The 10,670-nt window shown below is 40.3% G+C and overlaps 3 protein-coding genes across 3 annotated transcripts; 1 reads left to right on the forward strand and 2 right to left on the reverse strand.

Annotated features, from left to right (window-relative positions):
• The first annotated feature begins 242 nt into the window (after positions 1-242).
• or41a3 (odorant receptor, family 41, subfamily A, member 3) lies at positions 243-1,265 on the forward strand. Its single transcript, XM_086179095.1, has one exon. It carries the CDS (start codon positions 243-245, stop codon positions 1,263-1,265), a length of 1,023 nt encoding a protein of 340 aa, XP_086035221.1.
• Positions 1,266-3,361: 2,096 nt separating this feature from the next.
• Positions 3,362-6,874, reverse strand: LOC147248630 (olfactory receptor 1M1-like). The gene is made up of 3 exons (XM_086179097.1): positions 4,295-6,874; positions 3,800-3,909; positions 3,362-3,533 (listed from the first exon to the last, which is right to left on the reverse strand). The coding sequence occupies exons 1-3, from the start codon at positions 5,228-5,230 to the stop codon at positions 3,362-3,364; spliced, it is 1,218 nt and encodes a 405-aa protein (XP_086035223.1). The 5' UTR covers positions 5,231-6,874.
• Positions 6,875-8,467: 1,593 nt separating this feature from the next.
• Positions 8,468-9,495, reverse strand: LOC147248631 (olfactory receptor 4D9-like). Its single transcript, XM_086226906.1, has one exon. The coding sequence runs from the start codon at positions 9,493-9,495 to the stop codon at positions 8,527-8,529; it is 969 nt and encodes a 322-aa protein (XP_086083032.1). The 3' UTR covers positions 8,468-8,526.
• Positions 9,496-10,670: the final 1,175 nt, after the last annotated feature.

Below are 10,670 nucleotides of genomic sequence, written 5' to 3' on the forward strand. Positions count from 1 at the left end.
GCAGCTATCCATAGAGTCGGAGTAAAAGGTATCTGTGTACGGGGGAAACACTGAAGCGGGGACTCAGGTGAGCATCATTCTGTTTGACTTCCTGAGAATGTTTTAGTGTGAAATGTTCTTGTTGTAATGGCCTGACTGTGATGTTGCCTTTCGCAGTTCATGATGGGATGTTGTTCTTTGTCAGTGTAAAACCCTCATGTGTTACGGACCAGACGCCGTCCTCCGATGTATGGATCTCAGCTATGTCTCTCTACACGACAGGTTTAAATGACTCTGTACTCATACATCCTTCAGGCTTTTACATCGTTGGATTCCAAAGTTTTCCCTTCATCTGTATCTATTTCATATTTTTAGCTGTCATTTATGTGGTTACACTGTTCTTTAACTGTGTGCTGATCTTTATAATTGCCTTTAATCCTTCTTTACACACTCCTAAATTTTTAGCTGTTGTCAACCTGGCAGTAATTGATGTCATCCTGAGCTCCTGCATTATCCCTAGCATGATAAAGATATTCCTCTTCAAGGACAACTTTGTTCCATTCAATTTGTGTTTGTTGCAGATGTTTGTTTATTATGCATTTGGAACGTTAGAGTCATATGCACTTGCTATTCTTGCCTACGACAGGTTGATTGCTATCTGTTTCCCCCTGCGCCAACACTCAATCAACTCTCTGAGAAGTATGTCCTGTATTGTTGGTCTGAGTTGGACTTTTTCTCTGGGAATACTTTCAATTGCAACAAATTCAATGACCCAACTGTCTTTCTGTAATTCTGTCCAAGTGTTAAGCTATTTCTGTGACTATGCACCTGTCTTTAGACTGGCATGCAATGACTACACAATACAGTGGTACATGGCCTGTTTTCTCACATTCTTGCTGCTTGTAGGACCTTTTACCTTCATCATTCTATCCTACATCTGCATCCTTGTGACAGTTTTCAAGATGAAATCCCTGGACAGTCGGATAAAAGCTTTGACTACTTGTGTTGAGCATCTCATTCTTGTTGCTGTATTTTACTTTCCTCTGATTATCATCTTTACTGTTGGGTTTTTTCTGGGAGTCATTGACCCAAACCAGCGTGTGATGAGCCTGTCCTTGGCCTCCTGCATCCCACCGTGCATCAATCCTATCATTTACTCTTTGAAAACCAAAGAGATCAAAACCAGGGTACTGGTGCTGGTCAGGAAACATAAAATTGGCACACAACAACCAGGTGAATGTAAGCAGAAACCTTTTAGGATGATTAAAAATAAATGTAGAAACTGAATGTTTATGTAATGAGGTTAAAAAAAAAACAGTTAATTAAAGGCTTGAACTTGTTGCTGCTTGAATTTCATTCAGAACCACTGCTGCTGGTCAGAAATCCCTGAACACGGACTTTTCAAACCCCAAATGGTTTGGTTTGCTTTGGGGACCCAGTCAGTTAATATATTTATGTAAATTCCTTCCCTCCAATCATACTTTTTTGAATATTCCATGTATTAAATGTGCATATATTCTTTATTACTTTTCAACAGTTCATTTCTCTCCTCAACATGTTGAAGTTGCTGCACCACATCAGTTTTATCTCAGCTGTTAAAGGAACCGATTGTCAAGGTTGATGGTCTTGGAAGTTGGACCCAAATACAGACAAACTAAAGATGGTAAATTAACCCAAAAGCAGTCAAAACCAAACTTACCAAATAACTATCAAACCAAACTAACTAAAAACACTGTCAAACTAGAGAAGAAGAAACACCAGATTTTCATTATATTGATACCCTTTTTTTAAAAAATTTCAATATGACTTGCATATATATTAATATTAACAACAGAAACAAGATTATAGAATAAAATGTCACAGTTTGATTTTAGAAGCAGGTTATGACTGGGTTTTATGCTGAATGACAGAACACAGATGCCGTCCGGCTTGATTCAATTACAATTAAAAACAAAATGTATGAAGACTGTTGTGTGCATGTTTTTAAAATTTGCTTCAAACATACCATTATCTATTTTGTTGTTTGTCTACAATACATGTATAATGATCAAGATCATTCTGGGGTCATATGATATACAACATTTATCATGTGATAAGCTTTTTTTTGTTCTTCAATGATGTTTCACACACTTGTAACACAAAAAGTCCAGACAGTGTAAAAGAATTCACCACATGATTTAAATCATAAAAAAAAGTTGTACTAGTTTTCACAGCCATCAAGAGCAAGCACCATTTGACCGTCATGCACTCAATAAAATCTTTGCCAGAACAGATTTGGCCATGTACAGGCAGTGAAATGTAGGAGCTGTTTCCAATGTGGAAAAATACATAGCTTTTTTTATGATCCGACCATTGGTGACCTGCAGGAACTGTCCTGTGACCCCTGTGGGGGGTCTGATCCCCAGGTTGAGAATCACTGAACTGTAATACACCAAGCCATCTTGCCTGTGCTTAAATTTGTATATTTCACGAATAATCCAGCAGGTACAGGTACACACCACTAGATGGTGCAATCTACCAGCTCCATCATCCAGTTACTGTTTGACACTTTTACAAACACCATCCATCCATCCATCCATTGTGACCACTTATCCTGTTAAGGGTCGGGGGGGGGGGGGGGGCAGGTCAAGTTCTCAGAAGATGGAGAGAGCCCCTGGTCGCGCACATGCGCGCGCACACACACACACACACACACACACACACACACACACACACACACACACACACACACACACACACACACAACATCAATGTGCACTCCCACATGGGTGGGAGCCTTCAGGTGAGAGGCGGGGTTCACCCTGGACAGGTCACCAGTCCATCACAGGACCAACATAGAGACAGACAACCATTCACACTCACAGTCACACCTATATATATATATATATATATATATATATATATATATATATATATATACAATGCTCAAGAAAATAAAGGGAACACTAAAATAACTCATCCTAGATCTGAATGAATGAAATATTCTTATCAATTACTTTGTTCTTTACATAGTTGAATGTGCTGGCAACAAAATCACACAAAAATTATCAATGGAAGTCAAATTTATGAGCCCATGGAGGTCTGGATTTGGAGTCACACTCAAAATTAAAGTGGAAAAACACACTACAGCCTGATCCAACTCTGATGTAATGTCCTTGAAAGAAGTCAAAATGAGGCTCAGTAGTGTGTGTGGCCTCCACGTGTCTGTATGGCCTCCCTACAATGCCTGGGCAACACCTCCTGATGAGGTGGTGGATGGTCTCCTGAGGGGTCTCCTCCCAGACCTGAACTAAAGCATCTGCCAACTCCTGGACAGTCTGTGGTGCAACATGGCACTGGTGGATGGAGCGAGACATGATGTCCTAGATGTGCTCAATTGGATTCAGGTCTGGGGAACGGGCAGCCAGTCCATAGCATCAATGCCTTCGTCTTGCAGGAACTGCTGACACACTTCAGCCACATGAGGTCTAGCATTGTCTTGCACTAGGGGGAAGCCAGGGCCAACCGCACCAGCATATGGTCTCACAGTGGGTCTGAGGATCTCATCTCGGTACCTACAGTAATGGCAGTCAGGCTACCTCTGGCAAGCACATGGAGGGCTGTGCAACCCCCCCAAAAATACCACCCCACAACGTGTGTGTGTGTGTGTGTGTGTGTATATATATATATATATATATATATATATATATATATATGTATGTATATAATGTATGTATGTGTGTTTGTTGATGTGAGTTTTATAGAAATGTCCATTTTGAGAGCTTGTTGGTCCAAACTATAACTTTCTCTCCGCTCTGTAGATGGTGTTCAAGTGCTCTACCCCTGTGGCTCCTGCAAATTATGCGGCTGCACGCCTTTTTGCCTGAGACTACTTGGACCTTTTTCTTCATGAAGAAATAATATTGAAGATTTACTTTTAGAAGTTCGATTGTTTACCACACACATGCACTGTCTGGCTTGTCACAGGAAGAAGAAATTGAGGAGCAGATACCATACATAAGTTTCAAAAAGTGGTCACACTTGAACAATCAGTCCACTTACATACATCATTTTGTATGGAATATCTCTCATTCACAACATAGGAAAATCCTGCAATTACAAAACTTATAGTTAATCATCAATCTTATTATAGCAATTTTATTTATTTTACATATAGTAAACCATAAAAGAGACAGGGAAATGTAATAGGTTTGCCTGGAGATCGTTTATATGATGCTGCTGATGCCACATTTTTTTAATACAGAACAATTAATTACACTTTACAGAAAGTTACTCTTTACTGTAAACAGCCAAATATCTTTTAATTCCCTTGAATTTTCAATAACTTTTTCACAGATGCTTTGATTTCCTGTGTCTGTAGAACGTATATGATCGGGTTCAACATGGGAGGGAGCACAGCAGTCAGAGATAGATTGATGATCCTGGCGTTTGGATCAGCTCTACTTCCAAAGCAATATATAAATATTACAGGAAGAAAATAAATCGCCACTAACGAAAGGTGACCTGTGCAGGTTTTGCAGGCTTTAATTCTTTCCTGAGCTGTGGAGATTTTTGTCAAAGCATAGCCAATACAGCAGTAGGTTACCAAAATAAATACAAGAGGAAGCCAAAGAATAGAAGTCATTGCCAAGGCAGAAATTACACGGTTGGGTGTAACATCATTGCAGGCTAAACGATAAACTGGGCCATGGTCACAGTAGTAGCTGTTGATAAGCACAGATTTACAGAAGGAAAGTCTTGTAATGAGGCTGACTGCATGGAGTACAAGAATAATGACAAAGGCCCAGATAGCACCAACCAAGCTAAACATGAACTTGTGGGTCACCTTCACTTGATAGTGCAGAGGGTAGAAGATGGCCACCAGTCTGTCGTAGGAGAGAGCAACCAGGTTGAGAGCCTGCATTGAAAAGGACGTGAAGCAGAAAAACATAAAAGTCAAGCAGTCGTTGTAGGAGATTTTGCGATGGTTCGAAAGGAAGATGTCCAGAGCCTTTGGCAACAAAACTGTGCTACTCAACATGTCTGTAAAAGCCAGGTTAAAAACTACAATATATTTAGGAGTTTTCAGGTTATGATCAAAGATGATTACAGTCATCACAAGTGAGTTTCCCATCACAGAAATAATGTATATTATTAACAGAAAGAAATAGTAATACTTTATATTAGGTACACCAACAAAACCACCAATTATGAAATATGCAGGACGCACAAATGTGATGTTTCTCCCGAGAGCAGAGTTGAACAACTCCATTCGGAGATTTGCCGGTTTTCCAAATTGCCTCACGGAGAGTAAGAAGACCTCGTTGCAATGTCTTGTGTCGGCAGAGGTCAGCTCATCTGCTTCTCACTGTCTGTGACAGAGCTTAAAGTGTTTGAGGAACATGCTCATAATATAAATGCAGCACACTGACAGTTCCCCTGTGTCTCATGTACAGTTGGGCTCTGATCGGTCCTGGTGGAGATGACACAGCCAGTACAGCTGAAGAATTAAACAAGTTTAGAAACTTTTTGTGTTGTTAAGTTTTAAAAACTGATAGAGTTGTGGGTTAGCCAGGAAAGGGCCAGTAGCAAGTGGCATAAAAAAGTTACGTTGTTCACTGGTTAACAAAAGTTTGCTTAATTTTAAAACCGGTGAAAATGAATATAAGCCTGAATATGAGCCGTATTATGAAATACGCAGGACGCACAAATGTGATGTTTCTCCCGAGAGCAGAGTTGAACAACTCCAATTGAAGATTCGTTGTGACTCATGTAGAAGTGCAGAGTTTCAGATGGAGTGTTCTACCACCATCAGAGAGGTCTCCTCTGACTCTCTTTTCTTCTGAGCTTCATGTGTTAGAGAAGTTACTCAGAAGAGAAGGGCTGGACTGTCACATAGCACACTGTCAGATCCCCTTGTGTCTTCTATATATTTTTTTGTATCAGGGCCGTATTTGTAGATGGATTCTACCAATAGAGATGGTTGTTTCTTTTTCCCCTTTAAGTATTTGAAATACAGCATTATTTATGATGTCCACAGGTTCTGCAACAGTGCGAGACAGGGCTCCTGACTGCAACCAGTTGGACAAATTGTTAAGACACAGGTGTCTTCAATGTCACAGCTCAGTCAACAACAGCATAACAAAAATGTAAAATATTTAATCGGAATTTTTTATTCCCTCATATTGAAATCGGCCCCCAAAAAATTCATATCAGTCGGGCCCCACTGTCAATTACACAGATGCTCGCTCCTTTTCTATAAAACTGATGTATTGTCGTGTATAGCAGGCACCGCTCGGGGGCAGGCACACACTGCATGTTCTACTGTTGTGACAGGCAGGCATCTCAGTGCAGAAAGATGACGAGTGGTGCGAGCAGCTCTGGGAAACCATCAACAGGAGGGAAAAGGACTTTTATTTAAGAGTAAAGCTTGTGGGTTAAATTCTTACTCTGGTGTTCCTTTTTCATGTTGCAGCCTCTTACCGCTTTGAGTTTAAGTTTCTTTCTTTTATTATGGAGGCCGTTGCAAGGGCTATTTGTAATATTAATTATGAAAACTCTTTGATCACAAATTAATGTACAGTTCAAGAAATGTATTGTATGTTTGTGTATAATTCAGATTTTCAATGACAATATTTTGTTATAACAACCATTAGCAGTGCTGACTCCAGCTACAGTACAGGGCCAGTTCTATTTTTACAATCTAGTACCAATCCAGTAACTCCTGTCTGAGTCTCGATCTGTCTTGTCCTCTGGAGGCAGAGGAGCTCATTTGCCTTGAAAGTAGGCCTGGGCGATTTATATTGATTAATTTGAGTTTTTACTCTTCTTGCTATGGCGCACCTTTTATCCCCCAGTGGCTTCCATAGAACGAACGAATGGAATGAACTATGCCATGTATACGCGACAAGGTGGAGCTGGGGAGGTGGAGGGTAGCAAGTTGCAAGCAGGAGCAACTGTACAGCAAATAGCAGCAGTAGCAGATAGCAGATAGCAGATAGCAGATAGCAGACAGCAGACAGCAGACAGCAGTACATAGCAGGTTGCAGCAGGTTGCAGCAGGTTGCAGCAGCCAGAAGCTAGCAGAGCGGGAGTTGAGGCCGGGTGATATTTAAGTTGAGAGGGGCCAATCAGAAGCAAGGGATTTGATCAGCTGATGCTGAGCAGCTGTGATCAGCTGATTGATCAGTTTGATTGATGGACGGGAAGCCAATAGCGCTTGACTACCACGGCCTGACAGAACTAACGCTAACGCTCGATTTCAGCATCTAAAACAGAGGCATCCAGCCGAGTTGGAGAAATGCCGCTCTTTGCGCTGGAACAAGACCGCTTTCACCAACAAACTCCCACTAAAACTGTGGTGGAAGCATTTACCCACGGGAAAATCAGAAAAAAATCAAAAATCAAATTTTTTTGAGAAAAAAAATCAGAGATTTATTTTTAGTCCATACCGCTCAGGCCTACTTGAAAGTTTCCTCAAATTATTTTTAATTGTAAATAAATAATTTTTTTCAAATGTTTATCACTGTCTTTACAAACAATCTGAATTTTCAATCAAATTAAATTCTTTTATGATTAAATTGTGAGCAGTATTGACTGCAACCTGCAAACCCCTTCTAAAACAAGGGCCGGACGTATTTTCTATTTCTCTTGAAAAGAACCTTCAAAATGTCAGATACTGACTTTTCAGTTGGCGCACACACATCATCGGTCCACACAGGTCTCGCAGGTTGAACAGAAACATGTACTTAGGTGTATGAAGAGTTCTCATCGAGTAAAATACTGAGGAGGAAAACATAACAGCCATTATTTACAAAAAAAACCACAAGGAGACATGGTGATGCTTAACATGAGGGATGTGAGAAAAGCCAGAGAGAACTTGCCGAGGTTTCAAATATGGCATTGAACATGGAAGTTAATCACCAGTGATAAAATTCGCTCTCTCTTTACAAACAAAACCACTGTCAAATGTTAATCTGCCATTTAAGGTTTAATACAAAGAAACTAGGAAATATTCTTAAAAAAAATACAATAAATTTCATTTTCAGATTTGGGGGGGGGGGGGGTCATATGCAGGGATGTCACGTAACCATTTTTATAGTTTAAATTTAAAACAAAGTGAAAGCTTATTGGCTGAGGACAAAATGAAAGAATGTTTGTTATGCTTTTCTAAATAAAAGTGAACGTCTTACATATTTTATAAATTCAGTTGCATGGTATTAGATAACTGTCTTGACACATGACATTGAGTATCACATTAAAAATTGTCAGTCCATTTAGGTTAACCTCAACCAAAACACTGCATATATACATTCTGTTGCATATGTCAGAATTCTAGTCTTCTCAGTGGGCTCAGATACATCATTGTTATACATTTGAGGAATAATGGAAAAGAGACAGGCAGAGCAACATAATTCTAATGCTGGAAGACAGTTTCTATGATGCTGTGGATGCCAAAACTTATCTCTAGGGCCGGAGCACTCGCCAGAGGGAGAGCCCTCTTGTTTAAATTATTGTTGATAACAATAAGAATTTATTTCCTTGTAACTGTTAACAGCTAAATCTCTGTTACTTCCTTGTGACAATTTCAGTTTGCCTTTTGAATTTCATCAACTTTTTCACAGATGCTCTGATTTCCTGTGTCTGCAAAACATAAATTATTGGGTTCAGCATGGGCGGGAGCACAGCAGTCAGAGACAAGGGAACGATCCTGGCGTTTGGATGAATTTCTCTGGAAAATCGATATACAAATATAATAGGGAGGAAATATACTGCAACTAATGAAAGGTGACTTGTGCAGGTTTTGCAGGCTTTAATTCTTTCCTGAGCTGGGATTTTTCTCAAAGTATAGCCAATGCAGCAATAAGTTACCAAGATAAATATCAGTGGAATCCAAAGAATAGCAGACATTGATATGCCAGCAATTATTCGACTGGGTGTAATGTCATTGCAGGCCAGCTTGTAAACTGGGCCATGGTCACAGTAGTAGCTGTTGATAAGCACAGATTTACAGAAGGAAAGCCTTGTAATGAGGCTGACTGCATGGAGTACAAGAATAATGACAAAGGCCCAGAAAGCACCAACCAAGCTTAACATGAACTTGTGAGACACCTTCACTTGATAGTGCAGAGGGTAGATGATGGCCACCAGTCTGTCGTAGGCAAGACCCACTAGATTAAGAGCCTGCATTGATATGCACATGAAGCAGAAATACATGTGAGTCAAGCACTCATTGTAGGAGATCCAGCGATGGTCAAAGAGAAAGATGTCAAGAACCTTTGGTAACAAAACAGTACAACTTAACATGTCTGTAAAAGCAAGATTAAAAACCACAATATATTTTGGAGTTTTCAGCGTATTATCCCGGATTATTACAGCCATCACTAGTGAGTTTCCAAGCACTGACACAACATAGATTACTAAAAGAAATACAAAGTAATATTTTATATCAGGTAAGCCAACATAACCACCAATAAAGAAATATGCAGGACGCACAAATGTGATGTTTCTCCCAAGAGCAGAGTTGAAAAATTCCATTTGAAGATTTGTTGTGAGTCATGTAGAGATGTAACTCATGTCTGTGTCAGTCACACACCTCGGATAAGCAGGGGAACTCGTCTGCCTCTGCCTCGCTTTTTCTGGCAGAGCTTTAACTGTTAGAGGGAAGGAGTGTTCTGTCCTTTAACCATTGTCAGTTCCCCTGTGTCTTCTTCACAGTTTCTCATCTGGATTTGGATGCGTTGTATTCAGAAACAAACACAAACAATACCGTTTGTTTTTATCCTTGTTTATTTAGTTGACTTTGAAATCCATTATTTGTGGTGTCTATGCATTCTGCAGCAGTGAAGCATGAAATAAGAAAAGCATATTGAGAAAGTCACTGTCTAGTTGTCCTTTTATGTTGAAAAACCCTTCACAGAAATAATGTACATTATTAACAGAATTTTGTGTCATGCACACTTTTGCTCTTTCAGGCCAGGCTTTGCCCCCTGCTCAAATCATCCAGGTACACATGCTGACCTGGTTAATGATAGTGATAGGTAGAGATCAAGGCAACAGACGAGCAGACCCAAAAAACCCTAAACCAGATCACGAAAACCGTAAGTGCCAGATGCAATGACAGCACCCACCAGGGTGCTTTTTTTTAGAAGCGCGGTGCAGCAGACAGCGTTTGCTGTCCCACCCTCAGCTCCCTACATGGAGCATGGAGGTGCTGGGCAGACCCTAAACAATTATCACCATCCCAGCAACTGCAGGGTTCTGTCAGCCATGCAGAATGCATCCACCTATGGTTAGAAGACTCGCACCCTCCACCATCAAGGTATGTACTGCTGCCATCTCCTCAAGACGTGTTCGGGTGGATGGGACAAGTGTGATGTCTCATACCCTGGTGACCAGTTTCCTCAAGGGGGCTTGTTGTATTTGACCCAGGGGTGGAAGGAGGAATTATGGACACTCAAAAATCTTCTTTAGGGGTTTTTATTTTGCCCACCAAAAGTGCAAAAAAGTACAATTGTGTAAAAATGTGCATATGAAAAATTCAGGATAAAGGTATAACTGAAAACAAAGAACAAAAACAAAACAAAAACTCATGGCAAATAACTAAAGTTACAAATCTATCAAAAAGTCAAACTTCGAACGCTAGGCTCCTGGCCATGGAGCTGTAGCCCCTGCTCTGTTCAGGCCCAAGCTGCACTCCCTCGAGATGAGGC

This window comes from Aulostomus chinensis, chromosome 15, assembly GCF_037954235.1.
Source record: "Aulostomus chinensis isolate RoL2024-O1b breed Wild chromosome 15, RoL_Achi_v1.0, whole genome shotgun sequence".
Lineage (NCBI taxonomy): Eukaryota > Metazoa > Chordata > Actinopteri > Syngnathiformes > Aulostomidae > Aulostomus > Aulostomus chinensis.

Excerpts from the sequence above, each read along its gene's own strand:
- LOC147248630 (XM_086179097.1), bottom strand. The coding sequence starts at position 5,230 with ATGGAGTTGTTCAACTCTGCTCTCGGGAGAAACATCACATTTGTGCGT. Across the intron at positions 3,910-4,294 it reads CTGTGAAAAAGTTATTGAAA|AATCGAACTTCTAAAAGTAA; the intron begins ATTCAAGGGAAT and ends TGTGTGGTAAAC. Across the intron at positions 3,534-3,799 it reads AATTTGCAGGAGCCACAGGG|GTACCGAGATGAGATCCTCA; the intron begins GTAGAGCACTTG and ends CCATTACTGTAG.
- or41a3 (XM_086179095.1), top strand. The coding sequence starts at position 243 with ATGTCTCTCTACACGACAGGTTTAAATGACTCTGTACTCATACATCCT.
- LOC147248631 (XM_086226906.1), bottom strand. The coding sequence starts at position 9,495 with ATGGAATTTTTCAACTCTGCTCTTGGGAGAAACATCACATTTGTGCGT.